The following is a 25,352-nucleotide window of genomic DNA, read 5'->3' on the forward strand; positions in this document are numbered from 1 at the left end:
CGTGGCCAAGGACAAAGGAGTCAGGCGCAGCCAACGGGGAGCGTGCAGACGCCGCCTGCAGGCTTCGGTCTGTGCAAGTTTACAGTCGATGTCATTAAAAAAAACACACCAGTTGTTATCTGAAGGCAGACAATATGAGGAGGAAGTGTGAAGAGTTATTAACCTTTGATTGTAGTTGTAGATATGAGGCAGGGCCGAGAAAGGAGAGAGAGGAAATGAGGATGTCCAAAAGTGGAATGGAAGACATGAAAGAGAGCGAGATGAAACTGTATTGATCGCTGTGGGGAAATGAGGCGGTGGCAGCCGCGAAACTAATAGGCGACAGCAAGGAAATAAAGGTAAGAGTCAAAAGACGAATAACAGGCAGAGGAATATATTATTATAAAGTGGAAGTACATAAATATCCCACAGCCTGATGGAAGGATCACATTAAAGAAGCATTCTTCACTTTGACATCTGTTCTGTACACACAGCTTCTGTTTTAAGTCTGGATTTTTTTTAAATATGAAAAACACTTTATATTAGAACGAGAGGCGAGGAGATGGGAAAGAGCATGAGACAAAGTTTCAATTCGCAGGGGTGGTGAAGAGGAAATGAATACGGATACAAGCCGGGGAGAGAGAAATATTTCATTGTCTGACTCCCCGAGGAGCAACCTGGGAGAATGAGCGGAGATGAGAGAGGAGGAAGGCCTTTAGAAGGAGTAATAGAGGAGGATTTCTTTTTATAACCTGCCTTCCACTGACACAGAATATGTCTGAGGTCCTTTGAACGCTGAACAAACTTCTTCGTCTTGCGGTGTATTCATTTTTATTTATTTATACAGGACAAGGACGAGCAGCAGCCTTTGACCTTTGGATTATTTAAAGTCAGTTTCCGTTGGATTTCCCTCAGTATCTCCTCGTTCCTGCCTCTTTCTTGTCTTTTCTGTTTATACCTTCATCCTTCTTTACCTTTAATGTCTCTAGTCTGTGTTTAGTATTTGCTTTACGATTGTTTTCTACTTTGAAGCTTAGTTTTCTTTTCATATCCTGTGCAGATTTTACTTGTTTCATGGTTTTCACTTGTGTCTAGTCCCACTTAAGAGATAAGATAAGATAAGATAAGATAGAACTTTATTAATCCCTCGGGTGGGTTCCTCTGGGAAATTCGACTTCCAAAAAGCACAGCAACGACCGAAGTTACAGTTACAGAATTGTTATATATATATATATATATATATATATATATATATATATATACACACACACACACACACACACATATATAAATACAGAGACAAATATAAATAAAATATACAAAGGGGATAAATAGAATAAATAGGAATAAAAAATAAAAATACAAGTGAATTGCACATTTCAAGTATTGAGTCTATTGCACTGTTGACTATTTACAAAAAGTATTGCACAAAAGGTATTGTACAGTGAGGTGAAGAGGCATTACAGCTTAGTTGTTCCCCCCTCCTTTGTCCTCCTGTTTCCCCTCCCTCTCCCCTCCAGAGAGGAGTTAAACAGTTTGATGGCGTGTGGGACAAAGGAGTTTGCTGTTATTTGTCAATCAACCTTCAGTATATAAATATTCCTGTCCTCCTTCTTGTGTCTACCTCTTGTGATTTGTTAGATTTTATGCTTTTTATATTTCTTTATCAGCACCTTTTGTTGGAATTCGCTCCATCACGTGTTCTGTATTTTCTACTTTCACCTCGTGGCAGAATTGGTAGCAGTGTAGTTTCCTTGCATGGACTCAGCTGTTAAATGTGGTCACAAATTAAAATTAGAGGTTTTAGGAGCTTACGATTTAGGAGGTTTGCCTGCTTTGTATCCATGTGTTTGGGATCTTTGTCCTGTTAGAACACTCATTTGTGTTTCAACCATCCTGCTGTTGATTTGAGGTGAAGTTGTCCTCCTTCATCATTCAATCCACTTTGTGCCAAAACCACTGGCAGCAAAACATCTGTAGAGCATGATGCGACCCCCCACCATGCTTGACAGCTAGTATAAAGCTCTTGGGTTTGAAAGCCTCACCTTTGTTCTAAAAGAATACATGTTGTCATTGTGGCAAAATATCTATTGTTGTGCCATCTGACTGTAAAACTACATAAGTACACTTTAAAAGTAGAATGGGAGGCAGAGCCTTCAGTTTTCAGGCCCCTCTTCTGTGGAACCAGCTTCCAGTTTGGATTCGGGAGACAGACACAATCTCTACTTTCAAGATTAGGCTTCAAACTTTCCTTTTTGCTAAAGCATATAGTTAGGGCTGGACCAGGTGACCCTGAATCCTCCCTTAGTAATGCTGATTCTCATGATTCCCATGATGCATTGAGTATTTCTTCTTCACTCTCTGCACTGAATCATATCTGTTATTAACCTCTGTCTCTCTTCCACAGCATGTCTTTATCCTGTCTTCCTTCTCTCACCCCAACCGGTCGCAGCAGATGGCCCCGCCCCTCCCTGACCCTGGTTGGAGGTTTCTTCCTGTTAAAAGGGAGTTTTTCCTTCCCACTGTCGCCAAAGTGCTGCTCATAGGGGTCATATGATTATTGGGTTTTTCTCTGTATGTAAGGGTCTACATTACAATATAAAGCACCTTGAGGCGGCTATTGTTGTGATTTGGTGCTGTATAAATAAGATTGAATTGAATAAAACACTTAAGCTGTCAACAGGAAAGCTAAATGCCTTCTAAATGGCCTGCATTTGTATAGCGCTTTTCTAGTCCATAGGACCCCAAAGCGCTTTACACTACATTCAGTCATTCACCCATTCACACACACATTCACACACTGGCGATGGCAAGCTACATTGTAGCCACAGCTGCCCTGGGGCGCGCTGACAGAGGCGAGGCTGCCGGACACTAATATCTATCAAGCCTGAAGGTGTTGATTTTGGAGCAGGGGCTCCTCCGACTTCTAAGCAAAGTGATGCGAGTAATACATCGTCATCAACTGATAGCGTTTTGACCTAGAAGTCCATGAGAAAAAAAGGAGTGAGCTCTCTTGATACATAACTGTATTATACGCATGGCTGATGAGTTTATATCCTTAATCACTAGTTTGAAATCCTACTGAATGCAATACAATGGCTATGCTGTAATTTATGTTCCCCGTTAGAGTCAAACAGATGATCAAGCACGCTATGCTTTAGGGTGGGACTCTCTTCTGAATGAGTTGCTACAGCGTCTCCGGTTTTTTAGCCACATCCACCAACTGACGTGACTTTTATGTTCTGAGTGCTACCAGAGTTGACAAGGAGCTGAAATACAGTTGGTCAGGTTCCAAAAAAGTGGGTTACTTAGTTTGAAAACACTCATCGTGATACTCCGTCATCAAACTTGCACTCAAACCCTGAATTTGAGAGGCGATGAGAAAAGTCCGAAGAGTAATGAGGAGCTGGATGTTCTCAGTCATCGGCATTCAGGGCTTTTTTCTTTGGCTTGAAGAGGCATTTCAGTATTCTCCGAACCACCTCTATGGGATCAATTTTTACTCCCTTGTTTTGCAAAGTGTAAGATTAAAGTCTAGTCCATGCTCTCTTAATGTCCAGATACAACAGTTTTAAATTGTGTTGTCTCTAATCTGTTTTTATTTGCCCTCCAGTGACACAGCTCGCTGAGAATACAAATCGATCACGGCAGGCAAAAACTATAGAAATGAGCACGGGGCTGATATACAGTAATGAGGGATTCGTCAGAAATGTTCAGTAGCAGAGAAAGGAAGTTAACCGAAGGACTGATTCACACCATCTATACAGGGCACGTCTTTATAAGAGCGCTTATCATAAAGACTAAGCACGCGGTCAAGTCAATCAGCCACAATGACATTATGTTATTAACGACTATGTATTTAATTAATTACCAGCCTCTGTTCAATGTGCAGTAATTAATATGCAGTGGGGATTAACCCTTGTGGCAGAGATCAAGGGATAAAGCAAAGGAAGCTGAAGTTTCAATTTGGTAATTCGCTCATTTGCCTGGAACAGAGGTTTCTTTAGTTCGAGCTCACTGGTGTTACAAATACAGTAACTGCTGGGATTTTAAATGAAAAAACAACATGTCAGCATGGCTTCTTAGTTTAATCAAACTACTTTATTACCAAGGGTAATGTCAGGGACATTATAATAGGAAATAATTACCAATATTCTCACCAACTTCATTACGTACACCTTGCTACTTCCAGGTTGGACCCCCTTCTTGTTTCTTTAAGTCTTTATGAAATGCAACGCGATGCTAGAAACATTCCTCAGAGATTTTGGTCAGTATTGACATGATAGCATCACTACCAACACGTGCTGCAGATTTGTCAGCTGCACATCAACGATGTAGCTCTGCCATTCCACCACATCAGAGATGTGATTGAGTTCCGGTGACTCTGGAGGCCAGTTTTAGATAGCCAAGCTTTGTGATACAGAGTTATAAAGACGTAGACGTGGTCACCAACAATACTCAGGTACGCTGTGGTGTTTGAAGAGGCTCAGCTGGTGGGATCCAAAAAATATCTCCCCACCCTGACCTGAAACTACAAGGCAGGATGGATCTATGCTTTCATGTTGTTTGTGATAAATTCACCACCGAATGCCACAGAAGGAATTGAGACTGGTCTTCATGTCCTTGCTTCCCGAAAAAAATGCCAATCAACAACTGTCCAGTGCTAGTGTCCATTTTTGCTTTTCCTTGGCTGAGTTACTGTAGCTCATGGGGTAGAGCAGGTAATCTCGTGGTTTGAGCCCCGTTTGCCAAATATCCTCGGACTTGCTCTCCAATGCATCCTTTGGAGTGTGAGTCTGTGTGGATGTTAGACAACAAGCACTTAAGCATAGAAAAAAGTGTTTGTATGTATGGGAGTGAGGTATGTTGTATAAAGTGCTCTGGTGCTCAGGTAGTGTGGAAAGCGCTACATAAGAGTCAGTCCGTTTACCAAGTAGACTGCAACAAACTATCAAAGTGTGACTGAAAACAAAGCTTTATTCTTTTCTTTTTAAACAGGTATATGTGGCATCAGCACAAGCAGGATTTTCTATTTTTAATGCAAGAATGAATAACCTGTTCTAGAAGGACTTTAGAATAATAACACAATCGTACGCATATAAAAAAGTCAGTACTGTAAATTTATCTTTGTCTCCATATTAAACTCCTCTGAACTGACGTCCTGTCATTTGAAGAGCTTTAAGCTACTTTGGTCATGAAACGAAGAAAATCCTGGAATTTCTTTCCTCCCAGATAACCCGACGCCGAACTCTGAAACTAAAGTGAACTTTGCTGCTGGTTTTCTTTCTTGCCTCTTTCAACATTTCCATCTGGTGCAACTGTAGTACAGCGCCTCAGTGTTCTTTGTTCTCGGGGGAACGCAGGTCACCACCCAGGTGAATTTATTCATTAATGACGCCAGGAGCAAACTCGAGGGATGACACCAGCATCTAGAGATTGTTAGCACACATGGGTTCATCTACCATCTTATTCTTGTGCTTCTTCTGTAATCTCTGTTACTCTCACCGATGCAACTTGCATGACTTTACTCCCTGTTGTGATTTTTCTCATATAGATTTCTTATATATTGCATATAAACAGTTTCAGAGTTCTGTTATATGGATTTTCAGAAATTTATAGTGTATTTTTTTTAAACTTTCTTCTTATTTCTAGCTTTTCTCATCATGTTTGACAGGAAGGAAAAATGTGAAAATACAGGTGTGCACACTTTTAATTTACTTTGCAGTTTTTTGCTCAGGTGAATGTTTAGTAGTACTTAGCTGAACTGCAGAGCTGGGTAATAGTTCCTCACTGCAATCGATGTTTCTACACCTTTCACATAAGTATTCCTGTAATTATTTGTGCATTTTAAACTTAAAGCGGAGTGTTCAAGCAGATACACAACTTCCAGTTCAAGACTGTATTTAAAGAGTGGAGGAGTTCGTTATAATCTTAGCTTTAAAATACAGTTAAAAGAAACTTTAGAGGGTAATTTACAGTAGACTAAAAATATGCACAGAGCCAGTGATTAATCACACTTTGCAAGTCATATAGAAGCTTTGATTTATGAGTTTGTTTCTTACTCCACCACCACCGCCAAAAAACTCTTCAGCAATGCCGTCTCCGAGTAGTTTCTGTCTTACCTTTCTACTTTATAAACGAGAATCCCTGCTGTAATAAATAAACCAGTCAACACATCATGTTTATCTGGGTTTTAAATGCATGAAAAAAGATTTGGAAACAGAGTCTCAGCTGAGGAAATAGAGTGAAAACATGCTTCAGATTAACACTCTGAGTGCACAGAGGCTAAAGCTACGGCCACACGGGGGAAACAGTGGTTGGAGATAGCAGCACTAAAGTGGTTCCTTTGGATCTGTGACCACTCCGTCGGCTGCTGTCTTCATATGATAATAAAGCAGTAAATACACCATGGCTCCAACACCATTGTGAAGTTTGCTGATGACACAGTGGTGTTGGGTGCCATCTCCAACAACGATGAGACGGCCGACATGGATGAAGTGAAGAATCTGGCATCGTGGTGCCAGGACAACCACCTCCAGCTGAACGTCAGCAAGACCAAGGAGCTGGTGGTGGACTTCAGAAGGGGTCAGCACAGAGACTACAAGCCCATTATCATCAATGGAGCTCCAGTGGAGAGGGTGCAGTCCTTCAAGTATCTTGGTGTCCACATCTCCTCAGACCTGACATGGGCTGCCCACATTCAGGTCCAGACCAAAAAGGCTAGGCAGCGCCTGTATCACCTACGACAACTGAGGAAGTTCAGGGTCTCTCCAAAGATCCTCAGGATTTTCTATACAGGCGCTGTGGAGAGCATCCTCACACAGAACATGACATCGTGGTTTGGGAACAGCTGTGTGAAGGACCAAAAAGCTCTCCAGAGAGTGATCCGTACAGCAGAACGCTGCTGCAGGATTGCTCTCCCCCCGCTTCAGGACACCTACACCAGGAGATGCCGGACTAGAGCAGCGCAGATACTGAAGGACCCGTCCCATCCTGGCAACAAACTGTTCCAACTTCTGCAATCTGGTAGAAGGTTCCGCATCTTCCAGGCAAGGACAGAGAGACTCAAGAGGAGCTTCTATCCCCAAGCCATCCGTGCCCTAAACACACACACCCGCCCTCTCACGTCATCTTTAATTGACTGAGACAGGACTCTTCCAGACACTAAACCAAGGCACAATGTACATTTCAATTCCTATATATTCCATATATTATTTATATATATATATATATATATATATATATATATATATATATGTATAATGTTTTTCCTCTACACCCCCCCCCCCCCCCCCCCCCCCCCAATTTTTTTGCACATGTCGAGGAGCGTGTCAGGCTACATTTCACTGTGTGTTATACTTGTATAACTATGCATGTGACAAATAAAGAACCTTGACCTTCACCTAAATAGGCGGAGCCAACAGCTGTCGCTCTCATCGGTTTGCAATTGAATGAGGTCAGTTTGGCAATTACATGCAATCTGTTTATGATAACTTTGCAAAATTTGCAATTCTGTTACTGTCTGAATCATATTCAGTATACAATATTCGGAAATTTAGTTGCTGCAGGATAGTAATTTACCTGAAGAGTTATACATAGGCACGCTGCATTCATGCATTTATACAGGAATACCACAACACAACTAGATGCTACCAATTGAAACGAGACCCTGTTCCCAAGAGCTGTGTTGCAGTTGAGTTGTGCTCATCGGCACAGACTGACTCTGCTAGAGATTACGTTAGCTGGGTTGTGTTTGCAGTCTGTGTATAATTTATAGATGATAAATGAATTTTTTAATATGTTACCAGCCTGAATTGGATCACAATTGTTTGGAAACAGGTTGCCTCCCAACAACCAACCCAAGGTGGTTGTTGCAGCTGCTTATAATAAACTCTCCAGCCACACCAAAAGGCCTGAAAGACCAAAGACGGCAGCTAAACTCAATAACAACGTTGTTTCCAACAAAAACGCATTCACAACATTTAACCAAGTTAAGAACACTCAAAGAGGTGGGCCTATCATTGTTCTGGATAAATGAGACGCCCTCATGAACACAGAAGCTTTACAACACAAACCACTGGTTTTAAGGACAGATGACACTTTCCAAAGAAAACCTGTAAAAGAACCTGTTTCAGAAAAGTTCTGGAAAAAATCTTTGGACAGATGAAACCAAGGTGAAAAAATATGAAGTAGGAGAGAAACACTCACATTCTCAGTATACTGCATCACCTGTTAGTTACGGTGGATTTAGTTTGTATGTGTGGCTGCCAGTGGAACTGCTGATAGAAACAGGATGACTTCTGATGTGTACAGAGCTGTTCTCTCTGCTCAGACTCAGAAAACAGAGCAAACCTGATCAGACAGCAAATAACGACCCAAAACAAACTGCTAAAGATCCATGGTTTTGGATTCTTTTGCGTCAAAAGATCCAATCCACGAGTTTCTCAGTGCAAAGAAATGGGATATTCTTCGATTGTCACGTTTGTCATCTGATTCGTATCCAGCAGAGCAGGTTTTGCATTATTAAATAGCAAACAGAATGCAGAGAGACCCACAAACAGGGAACAACTGTGGGTGACTACAGTCAAAGCCTGACGGAGAACATCAAGCGAGGAAACTCAACATTTGGTGATGTCCATCATTTGTAGACTTCAGGCAGTCGCTGACTGCAAAGAATCCAAGTATTCGTTAGCTACGCTTCATTCAGAACAAAACCTCGCATTCTCTCGTTGTGGTATCAGCTAAAACCTTCCATGTGGAAAAAAACCCATCACGTATTTTATCCACAACCAGCGTGGTGACAGGAAGACAGGAAGTGTACAGAGCGCTCCTGTTTAGGTTTGACTGTCGTGAGGCGTTCTGACATCTCTGCAGCTTCCTGTAGAGATCGGCTTGTGCCTCTGAGTGGTTTTGTCAAGATGTGAAGCCGAGTGGGCTGATTTTTTTTAATCCTCATGCAGAAATTTTGAACAGCCACAGCATGCAGAGAGGGGCCGTAGTGTTCGAGTGTCAGATCCACTTACTTTGTGCTCCATTCACAGCACTGGTTTCAGAGTGGCTGTTCTCACGTTTTTCTTCAATTCTTCAGACTGTTTTTGTTTTTTCATTACACGTAAGTTCAGGTCACTGTGGAGGAACCGCAAAGACATAAAAATGGGTAATAGAGTACTGTGCGCACAAGTCTTGATTTAGCCCTCATGTTTTAAATATTTAGCTAGAAAAACATGAAACGTGTGCAAACACAGATGGAAATAGAGGATAAAAGGCAAAAACAGAGCTTGTACAATTCTAACAAGCTTGAAAGTCAATATTTGGCTTGACCACTGTTGCTCACTCAACACTTGGAAGCAAAATATAGAGATAGCACAGTACTCTACATCCACTTTCAACTTTTTTCCCAATTTGTAACTTTTCTGGACATCTTGAAACCTGTGGCTTATTCTAACTACAAATTGTTGACGTCTTGGTGAATTAGGTATAAAACAAATGTTGGTATAATTTAAGATCATTGAAGGAATTGAAGACATGTTAGCAGCGATTCAGAGGTCTGGAACCTCCACTGTCATTCACAAATAGAAGTGGATAATCCATTCATTTGGTTTTTCTGTTAGCTGAACAGATGCTCCACGTACCCAAAACGGCCTTCACATAATTCTATACAACTGTTTATTCATAGAAACAAATATTTACTGGTAAAAGTAATGCTGTAAATGTCTGTAATGCAGTAGTCTAATGAGCAGATTTCCTTACATAAATATGTTAGTTTGACGTGAATCAAGTTTTTAAAACGTTTCCACTTTCAGTCTGATACTGATGAGCACTGGCTGTGGGTGTATTTACTAATAGAACTTATACAACTGCTGAATTTAATCTTTATTTTCTGATACATCTGTTAACTTGGTGCTTGGTTTCCATGTAAACCTTGAAGGCTCCTGTGCCATATGTATCATGTAAACTATTCACCACCCATCACACATGAATCGGTGCTCTTCCTTACCCTGTTAGAGTTCACTTCAGCCCCTCACCCTGAACGTTGTACCTGCCGTTTGTAAGCTGCTGCCTCTGTATGTTTCCAGGCTGGAGTCTCCCACCCGCTCTCTGCTGATGGAGGCCCCGAAGGGAATCCAGATCCTGGCTGAGGCCGGAGACATCCAGGCCATCTGCAGGAGCGAGCTGCGACTGGAGTCCAAAGACGGAGAGGTACTGTGTGTCCACCGAAGCAGGAGTTTATGGGGTTATGTTGGGTTTAATACAACTGGGATGTTATTTTCTGCATTTTGGCATGAGATCTCACCACACCAGGGTCTCGGGGTAAGAATAAGTCTGACGAGTCAAGAAAGCCAAAGAGTCAAGAGTTCAGACCCTGTTAAACCACAATTAAACATTTTACCTAAACTATCTGTTGCAATTTATGGACCCACTTCTAGCTTGATTTCTGCAGAATTAGTATCTGCAATTTTTGGTTGCTTGCTTACATGTGTAAGTGCAACATAATGTACAATATGACATATTTTTCTGAAGAGTGCCTTTGAATCAGAAAGGATCTCAGCATTTTTTAAAAACCAAAAAGCCACTAAAAGTGGAATTTTTGTGTTTTTTCTTCACAAAGATGAGAAAAAACTTTTCAACCACCAACTGCATCTATTTGCATTGACCTCCATTCTCAAGATTCCCAGGAATGAAACTAGGCTGCTATTTTTATAAAATTCTGAAAGATATTTAAAGACGACACCCACACTCCATCCACAGCCTGTTTACCACGCTGCCATCTGGCAGATAAACACAAGTATCTGCTGCTGTACCACCGAACTCGTCCTGAACTTTGCTGTGAGAAGAAGCATTTTCATCTTTTTATTCATTTGTATTTTTTTCTTTAGTAGCTTTCAGCGATTAAAAGAATAATTGATTAATCGCTGTTAAGATTTCTCTGCTTCTGCTCATCACTCTCTTCGTTATGAAAATGACAGTTTTTTAATGAGTGTTATTTGTCTCATTTGGAGTTTTGTTCATTCATTTCTAATCGACTTTAACGAACTCCACCAAACAGGGCCAGCAGGCTAGTTTGAAGCTTCCCATACTAACCTCATTAAAATGGTGCCAGCAGAAGTGACTGTATGTATGAATGTATTCCAACACAGTTTCAATTAGCTAAAAAAAATCCCAGCGAATAATAAATATTCTTTGTTTTCTTATACTGAGCCTTCAGGTCATCGTCGATCTGAAACACGGCGTCTCTTTTTAAGGACTAGAGGAAAGAAAAAAATCGATTATATTCACTTTCAGTTCCATGTTACCCTCTTAGATGCTGGTAGACTTGCATTATTTACAATTCAAGATAATACAGTAAACGTATTCATACATGTGCTCTCCTCAGATCAAAACCTCCTTTCATTTATAGCCAGCTTTCTGCTGATTGGTTGCCCTTTCTGATTAACATGCACGTGGGTGGGGCTGACTGCATTAGCATCACATTGCCATTGACTCTGCCTGCACAGTATGAATGCTGCAACCTGTGCAGGATTCATTATAGCGCTACATAGATTCACATAGCCTGTTTGCCCTTGTGTATCTAACTTCCTCTCTTTTAAAAATCTGTGCCTGCACTGTTAGCCATCAAGCACACAATGAGTGGTTTGAGGTAAAAACTTCTTCCTGTCTTTGAGTCCTGTTACTCTAAAAGTGGCTTTTGCACAAAGCTCTCGCTCTGCGCACCGACAAAAAGTTAACAAATTAACTTTTCTTGTCCTGCGGCCATGCTGGCTGATGGGGATCCATCTCAATTCAGCATTTTCTCCTGTCCAAACTTATTTTTAGCAAACATCGATCCAAACAATAGCTGGCTTCCTTCGCCAACATGGGCCGGCGTTCTCATAATGGCTGGTGGCAATTTCCCACATGCTGGCCGTGCACCAGGATCTGTAAGAGCCTCGCGGAAAAAAGAGAACATAAGATGATTGGTGGTCTGTTTTATACTCTCTCATCCTCCTTTTACTAATTACTTCCCCACAGTGTCTCCTATGTGCTGCTAGCTTCCATTTCCATCCATCTTTCCAGTTTTCCGTCCTTCCTTCCTCCTTTCTCTGCCCTCTTTCTGTCGTAAACTTTGCTTGTTTACCCCCCCACCTTCCAAATTCGTTCATCCACTCATGCTGCTTCCTTCCTTCTTTCATCCTTTCCTTCCTGCTCCTAAATTCCCCCAACCATCCCCTGATTCGTTACACACATCAGTCTTCACATTCATCACGGCCGGCTGCGCTGATAAAAGGATTTCCCTCCTTAGGTTGCACCAGTCGTGTCATGTCAAATCTGCTAAAATCAGCGGAGGAGGATTAGGAAGAAGAAAGTGTTTAAAAGTTTCCCACAAAAACTGTTTCGTACATTAAGACAGACTGCTGATATGAGATGGACACAGGGAGGGAGGGAGGGCGGGCGGGAGGCGGTCTCAGGAAGGTGCCCTTGAATCCAGTTTAGTCCAATTAAATGCAATCGCACAGATTTCATGGATGTGTGGTCAGAAATGAGGCTGTTGGACTAACGGTGGGCAGTGCATATAATTAGAATCGCGTTCTCACACTCCATTAGGGTTGCAAATGTCCATTTGTCAAACCTCTGTCTAACACACATTCACGCTCCCCCTCTCTCCTCAGGCGCCGCCACTGCAATTACAGAAAGGTTTTGGCTATTAGACACCCACAGACCACACAGGCAGATAATGAAATAGAGTCGTGCACACTCTTCTCGAAGCATTTTTTTAAAGCACGCAAAGAACGACCCGTAATTCCCGAGCGCACATGCGCAGTGACTTAAGGCGTCCTTGTTACAGCCATCTGGACAGGCTGCACTTCACATGTGTAGCTGCTGGCATGTTTAATTACAAGGACGCTGCATCAAGTGTGAGCTGAACACCGGTGCTGTCATAGTTCAACCTTAATTGACTCTCTGTTGGTTATCCACCAAGGTGAGACAGACCAGTGCAGATTTACATCACAGCCCGCACCAGTTAGCAAGAAAGGCCACGCAGTCTGTCTGAGACGGGCAAGGAAGACACTGGCAGTTACACAAGAAAGTCATCACATGCAAGCACAAACTGTTGTGAAGCCCGCGGAGATGCATTTAAACATTTTCATCACGAGACCCTCGGAAGCTGTTTTCTCTCTGACAGAATACAGAGAAACAAACTAGAAGCTAAGTTCGGATGCACAAGAGTCTGAAACCATAACTGTACATACATTTACAAAAAGAAACGTTACCTTGTCGAATCTATAAACTCAACAAATGTGGGTGTTTGTTAAGTGTTGGTGTCGTTGCTCCAAAAAGTAATTTATTACACATCACACGTGAGTAAATGTCGGTCTTAGCCCATCCTAAAAGTGTTCATTTGTGGAACCAGGGTTCTCTCTTTTGAGATACGTGGACAAAAGTATTAGGCCACATATTTTTTCACTTCCCAGTTCCATTGACATGGGTGTAAAAAATCGAGCGCCTAGCCATGCAGTCTGCCTTTGCAAACATTTCCCAAAGAATGTCTTGTTGTAAAGCGCTCAATGAATTCGTGCATGGTACTGTAATAGGATGCCACAGCAAGGTCCGTAAAAGCATGGCTGGATGATTTTGGTGTGGAAAAACGTGTAGAGCCCTGACTTCAAACCCATCAACCACCTTTGGGATGAACTACAATGGAAATGGCAAGCCTGGGCTCCACATACAACATCCAGTGTCTGACCTCACAAAAGCTTTTCTGGATAAACTGACAAAAATTCCCACAGGCATGCTTCAAAATCTTGTAGAAATTCTTCACAGAAGAGTGGAAGCTGCAGTAGGGGCACGGCTTTTGGAAAAGCTAGTGTAGATGTGGCCCGATGTTTTTGCTCATATAGTGCGTGGCTCACTTGGATGGATTTACCATCATATCTTCACAAATATGCACATCAGACAAAGATAATAAAAACTGCAGATGTATGCATTATACAGGACTGATAACAACCATTAAAGAAATATTAGCTTAGCCATTAGGTGATGTCTTCCTCCTAACAGCAGGTACCTATCACCATTTAGCAGGGTGGTCGTTCCACCCTGCTAAATGGAAGTAATATGCGGTGTGTTGAGGGCTAAAAAAGCCACAGAAGTCAGCATCGGGGAAAAAGGGTAAGTGATAATATAGCTCATGCAGAGAACATTTGTATTCCTACGGGAGTCTTTTCTCTCCAAGCTGCAGGAAGCAACAGAAAACCTCTGGAGACATGAAATAAAACCGAACTGATACCTTGACCTCACCTCACCTTTACCTGCCCAACCTGTTTGTACTGTTGCCCATCACAAGCACACAGACACACGAATTTATCCCGCCGCCCACACACACATTTACACACAGGTTCTGGAGTGTCTCACACCGTCTGCCCCTCGTGGTGAAAGATTTGTTCAACAGCAGCTGTCTGAGGAAGTCAGCTGAGACTCTGCTTTAAAAGTGTTCCAGGTCATTTGATGGCAATGCCTCCCCGAGGTGCACCGTAATGGCTCCTTTACCTTTTTATGGCTGGAGAGCTCCTCCTGTCCGCAGCCGGTGCAACACCAGCCTCATACGAGCCCCGGGAGGATGGGGGGAGGAGGGGATTCATGCAGCGGTGGTTTGTGGCTGTGCAGACCGAGAGAGATGGTTTGTTCCAATCAATGAGGGGAGTAAAATGAGTTATGGGTTAATGTGTTTATGGAGCGGCTTGCAGAACAACTTTTCTTAGGTTTTGCTCTCCTTTTATTGCTCAGGAGACGAGAGGAATAACTTTTGAATGAGCCGACTGTAAACTTGTAGAGGGCTTTTTTGCTTTTTATTTACCGTTTGGGACTCTCTGCCAACAAAATACTTGAAAATATCCCAAAATAAAACTCTGTTCATCTGGATTTGGGGCCTCCTCAAACAAAACACCTGCTGTAGAGGGCAATTTAGTTTACAGTGAAGTCTAAGTGCTGAGGAGAAATATGATCAGGCAACCAGTTAAACAACTTCTAGTTTTACCTTCAGGTTTGATTGGTCCAAAGCACAGTGTGGTTTCCTAATAAGTGCACAGTTTTTAGTTTTCCAAATTTCAAACCTCCTAGATGGACCTAATGGCCAAGGAGCCAGACAGTTTTTAATGCTCTTGTTCAGTAGTTCTCCAGGGTTTCTGAAGGTCTTTCAAATGTTTTCTTTTACCATTTGCTGCTTTTTCCTTCAGTCAAGTCCTTGTACCTGACCATTTTCTGAGGAATTTTCTTTTGTTGTCTGCTGATGTTTGTTGAATTCTTCAATATCTTCAAGAACTTTTTACTAGCAGTCTGTTGCTAAACACATTTTTCCCATTTCTTTAGCTGATATTTTTGCAACAACAATGTAATTCCCAAGGAGCTATTAGTCACAAATACCGCACACAATGCCGAGATATGTAGTGTGTCCTTAAAAATTTGAGGAAACTGGACAAGTGGAGATCAGAAGAAGTCTAAAAACTATTTACAGCAGACAAGGAGAATCTGAAAGTGATTTCCTTAAAGGCCCTGACACAGGATGTATCTGGTCCTTCAGTTGAGCAATCTACAATTTTTTTCAAAGCATCATCAAATGGAAGTGGCTTCCTTTAGAATAGACCAAGAAGCCAATCTTAAGGATGGGAAACAGGGAGAAAAGGATGAGGTATGAAAATCTGACAGATGTCCAAGATCATCTTGACAGAACAGAGCAAAAGGCAGCCAATATCCAAAGAAAAGCTTTCAATGCGCTTCTAGAAGACTGGAGAACTATTCCTGAGGACTAAATTTCAGAAGGCTTCCCCAAAGAGCTCAGGCTGTGCTGAGGAATTAAGGTGGTCAGTCCAAATACTTTACAAATGCTGTGTTTTGCCTTATATGGTGTATTTCGATGTATCTTTGCAGGTTTTAATAAATCTCTGCACCTATTTCCAATTTTCCTAGCAAAATAGAAAGAAATGATGGGTGGTATAAGACTACAACACTGTACTGTATTTGCTATGTTTAGCATGTTAATCACAACTACATTTGGTCACCAAGAAGTCTTTCTCTTCTCTCCTGAACTCAGCCAGTCCTCAGCTAAACTGAATCGCTCTTCTTCTCTTGTCACTCTTAGCTGCCCTCAAAGTAAATCATTCACTCGTTCTCCTTGACTTTTATTTTCCTTCTCAGGACTTCTGACTCACATAAATAGTGTCTGAAACTCCTGACACCTTCGCTCTCCCCTTCGTTGGTTGCATAGAATGTTAAGTGACCTGGATACTCAACTGCAGCAACTATCCAGTTTTTCTGACTTGAGATTTTTCCTCCCACATTTCCCAGTGTTTTCCAGCCCTTTCAGTGGACATGAGTGGAATGAATTGTAAAGGTCATGTGTTGGATTTGAAGTTAACAGCATCGCTGCACAGTAGAGTCATATTTATGATAAAAGTCACTGAGATTGCTCCTGCCTGGCATCATCTGTGCAGAAATCTCTCTAGATTGAGGCGGTGTTGTCCTACAGGATACTGCAGAGGCATGCCTTTTACCAAAATGTCATCAGTTTTAATCCCTGAAGGAGGAGAAAAGATAAAGATTAAGAGTAAAAGTAAATTTGTCAAAGCTGAGAAAAGCTGGAAACAGAGTTTAAGAGGTTTAGAAAACAGTTCTGCGTGTCTGCAGGTCAGATGATCACAAAGGTTCTTGTTGTTGGTATATACCAACAACGTATATGTATAAGATTTACACCTATTTTTCACTCATCCATCCTCAATCATACAAGTCAGAAAATCTCAGCAAGTTGATTCTGTTCATAACATTATGTAAATTATGTTAATGAGTTTGCATCAGTGCAACTTTTTAATTTATAGGATGAATTATCTGGTTTCTTTCTCCCTTGAAACGGGAGACAGTTTCTGTTTCAGACAGTAAAGATGATAAACTATGACTGATGAGTTGAGTCCATAAAATATGTAGAAGATTATTCAGGTTAAAATGAAAACCAGCAACTAAAGCAGTGAAAATGCCAAGTATCATTGACATGAAAATGAAAATTAAGAAAACAAGCAGGAATTACATCCCAGGAACTCTGGGGTGGAAATTAGTGTCAGAATTCTTCCTTCTCTAACCCACAACAAGACACAGCAGAGGTCCGTGTTTCCCTGAGCCAGGTTCTGTTTCTTCCTGTTAAAAAGGAGTTTTTCCTTCCCACTGTCACCAAGTGCTTACTCAGAGGGGTTGTTTGGTTGTTGGGGTTTTCTCTGTGTCATTGTAGAGTCTTTACCTTACAATATAAAGCACCTTGAGGTGATAACTGTGGGATTTGGCACTGTGTAAATAAAAGTGAATTGAATCTAAATTGAATAAGGTGTCACTGCACTGACGCATCAGGTTAGTCTGTCACTCCTGAGTCATCATTTACCAACGAGCAGGGTTACTGCTGTGACCCGTTTTAACCCCAAAAACCTGTTTCTCAAAAGCAAACACAGTCTGTAGTGCCTACGTCTAACAATCAGGAGATGAAAATAAAAAGTCAGCCAAATTAAGTGCAAAGCAGAAAGGCAGCTGAACCTCCACCCCCGCCGACGTCTCTCTGAGACAACTAAGACTCTTATCTCTGTTTAGTGTGGATGCTCCTGGCAACTGATTAATATTTGATTAAGCGGGAGGAAGAAATCAGAATATTGAGTCATTGAGTAAGAAAACACTCAGAAAATAGTCTGAGAATAATGAAATGGACAATTTCTCCACACGAATAGCATGTTTACTTAATGCAGCTAACATTAGCTGTGCTAGCAGAAGTAGCCTTCTTTGCTCACGAGTATGTACGTACGCTTGGAGTTTCCCGACACAACCACGATACAGCCAGTCTTTATTTAGCTCTACAGAACAGTCCTGGTTAGCAAGGCTAGCATTCCCATTGCTGTTTTACAACTTTCAGTCACAGCTAGCTTCAACGAGTGGTGGGTGACTGTGTGACATCTCAGAACCAACAGTTAACTGCATTGTGTCTTAATAAAATATTAATACCTTAATTTACCAGGGCAGCATTTAGTCACCTTGCTTTTTATTTATTATGCTTTACATTCATAAAAACAGTTGTGATATCTTTCACAAACACAAAAACAAAGCTAATTCAGCTAACTGGGTTAGCTAACTCAGATGGGTCTTTGCACCGATGTGTCCATAAATCCATCTTTCTTCTTAACTACTAATCTAACTGAAGGTAGTTTGGGGGGGGGGGGGGGGGGGGTGTTGAATCTATACCAGCTGTGACATCTATCGCAGGTCTAACATACAGAGCCTGCTGCCGACTATCACAGCTGACCGATTTAGAGTAACTGGTTATTCTGACATGCACGTTTCTGCATGTTCTCCGTGTGCCTGCATGATTTCTCTCTGGGCTTCAACAGTCCAAAATCCAAAATCCAGAACCTTTTCGCTGTAATGGGGACTGTGCTGAGCTGAACTCTGCCACCTCACCAACCTATAATTTCAAATTTCAGCACTATGTACCTCAACATGTGGATGCAAGAAAGCTAATTTTTGCAGCAGTCTTTTCCAGACTTTTCAACCATCTGCTTTTCATGCTTTGTTTCTACATCTCTACCCATTTCATTTCTCTTCTTTACTTTCCCTAATCTCACCAGTTTGCTCTTCTCCCTCTACGGCAGATCTCGCTGGATGCTCAGAGGATTCGGCTGTTGCAGCTGCCGGAGGGGAAGGCCTCCACCAGCTCCTCGTCCTCTGGGACCAGGCAGACTGTCTACGAGGTTTGCGTTTGCCCCAACGGGAGGCTCTTCCTGTCCCAGGCTGGCACCGGATCCACCTGCCAGATCAGCAACAACGTCTGCCTCTAGGACTCATACGTACAAAAATAAATAAACGCATCCTGAAAGAGAGACGGGCTAAACAGACAGATGTACACATATCGCCTGCCTTTAGGACTGATTCACAGATAACACGTACAGAAATACAAAGACTGCCAGAGCTGATGGACAAACAATCATAGATACTGTACTTACACAGACACAGTGATGGAAACACTTTACAATCACAGACTGATGTTTAGGCCCAAATGATATGTTTTAAGCTCCTGACATGTTCCAGTTTAATGCAACCTTTTTCTTTCCCTTAATTTCCTGAGTTGAAGTCGATCATCATGAGAACCTAAAAGTCTCCGCTAAGCTCTTCACACATAGAGATCATTACAAGAACAAAAAGAAACAAAGAAAAAGTTTTTTAATACAGCTGAGGTCTCCGTCACATTGGGAATAAACTGACTCTATTTAGCAAAAGGCCAGTATTTGTAATATATCTGTGTGATCCTAACAGTCATACGCAGAGATCTGTAATCACACCACACATATTTTAACACGTCAACATGGTACACACACACACACACACACACACACACATTGTTTGCTTGTAGAAGCCTCCTGGTAGAAACTAAAAGGAGGATCTCCAGAGAGTTACTGAAAGAGATGCTGACGTGTTCCCTTTCTCTGTCAAGAGCATTTCAGTACGAGAATCACTAGGGTGATCACCTCCTTTTTTCCTCTGCCTCCATCTTCTCTTTCCTTCCCTGTAGCTTGCTTCAGTTGAGGTTTTAAACTTCACACCAGTGGTTCTCAAACTAGAGGGTGGGCGCTAATTTAGAGAAATGATTTTTGAAGGGAAGGACAGCCTGGAAAGACCTTTGTTTCACAAAGATTCCACTTGGATCCTCTCTGTATTTTTGATGTTTGATATAAAACAAATACACGTATATGCATCCAACAACTGTGGGATCCTAACATTTTTCAGCCTTTGAAAGAAAGTTTGAGAACTACTGATGGCGAATGTTCCTAGAGTTTGATCGGGACATAAAACGAATGCAAAGACTTTCAAAACTTTTTAAGTTCAATTTTAAGCAAACAGCATTTACAGCGTGCCTCTGTCACAGTTCCTTTATGAGTTTGTTTGATTTTGTGGGGATATGTTGATGCTAAATTGTGACAGTAAGACCGTGTGCAAGTTGCTATGCTTATCAGACTGTGAAGCCATGTTCATATCATATTGCCTTTACTCAGCTGGGCTTCTGTTCGTTTCCAAAAAATATTTGGCTTCAAAGAAACAAACTGCATGTTCTGCAAAGTGCTCAGTTTGTTTTCTTCTAAAGCAAATCTTTTCATATTCTTTGAATTTGCAGAATTTTTATTAAATATCTAAAATTTTGTCCTTCAACGGGATGTGAAGGGATTCCTTCACATCCCGTTTATTATCTCAGAATTCTGAGTTTTTCTCGGGACCCTGAAGTTACTTTCTCTTCAATGTAGTTAACTTTACCATCAGATCAGCGAGTCTAGAAAGTACGCCACAATATGGTCACCTGCAGTCCAGCAACCATCAACTGCCAGTGTAGTTACACTAGTCTCCGTCAGTGTCTGTGTAAAAATCAGAGTCAATCTAAGCGAGCCAAAAAAGAGGAATTATTATCAAATTTCAGTTGAAGGGAATGGAGCTAAACAGTTAAAATAATTGTGCATCTGGACATCCTAAAATATGTCAAAGAGCGATGTTTCAAGTGGAAGAACATGTTAGTGTGGTGGCCTCATGCTTGTATGAGGTGATCCTGAACGGTAAAGCCATAGCACGCTGATCCCGTGGTTACGTTTTTCTCACGGAAATCATTCCCTTAACATTCAAAGCATAATGAAACCACATCAGGAACGTTCATGTTTTCCACATGGGTGTGGTGGTTGGGGGTGGCTTTTATTTATATAGCACCAAACCACAATAAGAGTCACCTAAAAGCGCTTTGTGTTATAAGGTAAAGCAAATTTAAAACTGTCAGAAGAAAAATGATCAAAATTCCAACTTTTGTTCTCTAAAGTTGGAATTCTGATCTTTTTATTCCTGTTCTCTCCCACAGGGTCCCATTTCACTCCGGACGATCACTTGAACGTGCCCCATTAACGTTGGAGAGTTGCAGTTTTAGATTGTGTTAGAAGGTCTCTGGTTCAGATCTCCAGTCTAGACTCACTTTGTCGGCCTAATCTTTTAATCTTAACTCTTGTATTCCTCGTGATATGACATGAACAAGGCACCAGAGGCTGAAGCATTGATCTGTTCGAAATCTTTAAACATTTAAAGCAAACTGTGTTAACTTTGAATTCTGTGGATATTTTATTTAATCTCATGTATTGATTGTATGCTAACTGTTGTTGTTGCCTGCATAAATTCTGACCCCTGAAAAGAGAGCATCGGCTTCCCTCCTGTCGTCCTAACACTGAAGAAAATGACGAAAAACAGCAACAGCTTTGATATTTCCAAACCTCGCATATAAAAACACAAACATCCAACGTGAGCTGCTCGAACCTCGCCGGTGGTCACCCTACTTGTTTCTTGCACTGGGACATTTTTTTAAAAAGGACAAAAAAAGATTTAAAAAAATAAAAGTACACAAAAAAACCTAAAGCGAGCCACTCTGTTGAAAGAGGGGAACTGTGCCTGTGCCTTACGTCGATGCACTTGTGGCAAGAAAAAGCACATCACCCAGACTTTCTTTGGCATCAGTGAGTATTATGATCTCTGATTTCAGTTGTGTTTCATCACAAATCTTTCCCTGTGTGCGAATGCAAAGACCTTTGTTCCATATTTGACTGTAGCGCCCCCTGCTGTCAACACCTGACTCTGCAAAAGGAAGTGCCGGCTTTGTTTTTTTCAAGTATCACTTTAAGTTCTTGTTGCTTTACATGCTCAAAATCTGAGGTTAAAACGTGTAACGTGATCCTTTGGAGTTTAATTTGCCAGTGTCTTTGATTTCCACTGCTTATCTTGAACCACTAGCTCAAAAATATCCAGTCACGTACTGCCATTTTGTCACAAGTGCTGGCGTCCAAGAGAAATACACAAGGGGGTGTTTGGTTTAGCAGCTACCCTTGGAAAGAGTAGCTTGGATCTATTCTAATGGTTGTCAAAACTCATCTTTAAAGCTGCAGGAGAGGTCATCAAATGTCATCCATCCAAATGCTCATGCGGATTTTCAGAGGACGATCTTGGAGGCGATGATCTCACCAGAATCTAAATTTATTTTTAATTTTTATGGTTGGCATCAAAATTGAACCTTCATGACTGCCCAGTGGTTAGTGAAGCCTGTGAAGCTTTAATTTGATTGTTTTCACCATCTTGTTGTTCTAGAAGTATCGCCCCCTGGTGGCCATTAAAAGCAATGCAGGTTTCAGGCATTTCTGGGTAGGGCTGTTCGATATAACGATATATATCGGATGACAATATAAAAACATCGTTTCATTTTACGCTATCGTTTGTTTCGTGGTGTTGCAAAATAAGCTGTTTACGGCGATATTTTTTCATGGTTTTGATGGTCACTGTAGTTATTATTAATTTCTTAAAGTTCTCTCTTTCTCGTATATTTAATATAACCACACTATGGACGGACAAGCGCCTGTTTTTATGTGTTGTCGTTAGCAACAACGACGGTAAAACCATCGCATGTCCGCTTGTTTATGTTCCACATAAACCTTTCACAATAAAGCTCAAGATCCTGTTGAGACTTTTCAAAATAAACTGAATCACGTGAAAGATGCAGAGTATTTACGGATGAGAAGTAAAAAGAGCCGCCAGGAGCTAAAAAATAAACCTTAGACTCAAACGTTAGAACAGGCTTTTCCCCGCAGCACGCCGTGTAATAAAAACTCACAAAGAAAACGGCGGCCGTTTCAACCTATGTCTAAAAATGTATCGTTTCATGCATCTGTTAAAACACTGGACTCCAGCTACATGACGCGCAGCTGGAAACACTTCACGCAAGTCGAGCTGCCAGAGATTCACAGAGTTTACAGAAAATGTTACATTTTTGTGATTTATATCGACGATAGATGTCTTATATCGGGATATGAGATTTTGGTCATATCGCACAGCCCTATTTCTGGGGTGACTTTGCTTTTCAGATCCAGTTGGTGTGCCAATCTTTTATACTGTCTGTGGGTTAGACCAGGCTCACTTTTGCCGCTGGCACCAAAGGACATCTCATGTGTATCACTCGGTCTTTGTGTCTTGACATTGTCAGTTCAATGTAGTGTTTTGAGATCAGAAGGAAATTCCCAAAACCATCCTACGACACTGCACAGATATTGTCGAAAGCTATCGAGAATATCTTCAATTTAACAAAGTGTTTTCCACCAAGTCTTGCAGAACTGTGCAGTATCAATATTGTCTGGCTGATGTCTGGCTGCAGAATTAAATCTGCGGCAGCAAGTATGGAAGGTTGCCTAATTACCATATCTGCAAGGCTGTAGTAATACATCAGCAAAAGCATTCACTGACGATGCGTTGAGTTCCCCCTCGGTTTCTGTTTCCGTTTGGGTCGGGCAGCCAGCCGGTGGTATGAAAACATCGCTCACCTGTGATGTGTAAATGTGGCAGAAATTGAGGCATTTTACATCTTAAAGCACATTTTAAGATGCAATAACTGGAAGTGCAAAGTTGTGAAGATCTTTCATCGATGCACCGAAAAGGAACTCGACATTTCCTATTAAACGCAGTCACAGTAGTGCGCAGCATTTATTTTATTCATGTCTCAGTTGTTGCGTGTGTCACATCCTTTTCCAGAGTCGGGTGTACCAACCTTCCTGCTGTCTCCAGCTTCTCGGTCGCTGTATATTAAAGGACCTTCACAAATATTTCACCATTAAAACTGAACCTAACTGATGTATTTGTTTTTTGACTACATGTACACAGGAGGAATTCTTCTTTTTTATACGGTTGTATATGTAAATAATGTAACCTTGTCGCTGCAGCATTAGATGATTCACACTGACAGAAGAGAAACACTGCTCTTTTACAAAAAGGAAAATCTCTTTTTATATTGTACATCAGTATGTGTTTTTATACCAAAAGGGGCAAAAAAAATAACAGTGTTAGAGGATGTCCACTGAGTTAGCATGTACAGAAATGTATACAATGTTTGCCTGTGGAGAACAAGCTGGTTTTGTTTTTCTGCCTTCTCCTTCCTACGCCCGTCTCTCCTGCTGAGCTCAGATGTTCCAGTCACACACAGACCTGCCTTTCATTTGGTTTTGTTGCCGTTGTTGTTGTCGTTCTGTTGGGCCCGAGGTCTTTGCATTCTCTCAAAGTGTGCCGTGTGTAAATCTGTGCAACTACGAGTGAGCTTTTGTTTTGTTTTGGTTCTTCTGCTCCACAGAACGTACTGAACGACGCTCAGAGAAGTACAAAGAAACAGAAAGCAGAGACCGGGATGTGGCACAGGGCTGAGGAGAAGTGTTTTGATCGGGCATACCCAAAAAGAAAAAGAAAGGAACAGCAGCTGGTGTTGTTAACTCACAGTAAAAGGACTTAAGAAAGTAAATAATTACTCATTAGCCATCGCTCATCTCATCCAGCGGGCTGTTGCTGATCGATCTCTGTGATTGACCGGGCGGTGTTGCTCTGGAAGCAGTTCTTCCAGCCCTGTGTTTATGCTGAGCGCTCTGTACTTCTGTCTCTGGCTACGCACTGAGGTTAACATCCATCCTGAGTATTTATATTTTTCTTCATTTTGAATCTGAAACTGCCGTTCATGGAGTAGTTTTCAAAGATGCCAAAATAAAAAGGCGTTGTTTAAATCAGTGCAGTGGTCATTGGATCCTCCCTGACACGCAAGCAACTCCACAAGCTGAATTAGAAATCCTGAAACAAAGGCAAAGTCCTGGCTAATTTCCTTCACTAGCAACACATGTTCATATTTCAGTATAATTTTTAATAATAGTCTTGATAAGAATGAGCATTAACTTTTGCCAGTGTACCAGTAGCTAACTGTCCATTGATTTTATGGGAAATATCCCCAGTTTTTACACTGGAATTACAGATACAGTTAATGACGTGCCTTTTTCTGCAAGCTCCGATCACACAAGCCCTGAGCCGGGCTGTAGACTGCCTGCCAACCACCGGCTGCCAGGGGAAAGAGTATTTTTTAACCGGTAACTGGAGGTTGTTGGCACCTGTGTCCAGTCAGTGAGTCCTGCAAAAATAGTAGGCTTGTACTTGCAGACAAGTTGCCATCTTTCATGCAAGCTAATGCAACCGCAGCAATCTGCTAGCAACCAAAGCAATCACAAGCATGCATTTGATGCATCACCCTCTTTTAACCTATTTCTGCTAGCGACAGCCTCTAACTGCCAACAACCACCCAACTGTTTGGTGAAGTTTCCACGAGAGACTGTCTGAGTGTGACTGAGGCCTCCTTTTTCATTTTATGACGCATGGTTTCAGAAATGTTAAAAATCCCAACAAAATGTGTAATTAAACTTTAGTTCAACAACAAAAGCTGATTCCCCGCAGGATTCGTGCTGATGGTTAGTTCATCTCTCTTTTAAAACAAAGTTTATCTCAAATGCATG

General features: G+C 41.5%; 1 protein-coding gene across 3 annotated transcripts in view; it reads left to right on the plus strand.

Moving 5' to 3' along the window:
• sgcd (sarcoglycan, delta (dystrophin-associated glycoprotein)) overlaps window positions 1-24,581 on the plus strand; it is a 343,513-nt gene extending 318,932 nt beyond the window's left edge. For all 3 annotated transcript variants that reach the window (XM_085421336.1, XM_085421337.1, XM_085421335.1), the window contains 2 exons: window positions 10,056-10,179; window positions 18,627-24,581. In XM_085421336.1, the coding sequence (XP_085277462.1) occupies window positions 10,056-10,179; window positions 18,627-18,812 (310 nt within the window). In that variant the 3' untranslated portion in view covers window positions 18,813-24,581. The remainder of the gene's footprint in view (window positions 1-10,055; window positions 10,180-18,626) is intronic.
• The last annotated feature ends 771 nt before the right edge of the window (window positions 24,582-25,352 follow it).

Source organism: Rhamphochromis longiceps, linkage group LG10 (assembly GCF_057381845.1).
Source record: "Rhamphochromis longiceps isolate RC_006_pf linkage group LG10, R_longiceps_female_GT1.1, whole genome shotgun sequence".
Lineage (NCBI taxonomy): Eukaryota > Metazoa > Chordata > Actinopteri > Cichliformes > Cichlidae > Rhamphochromis > Rhamphochromis longiceps.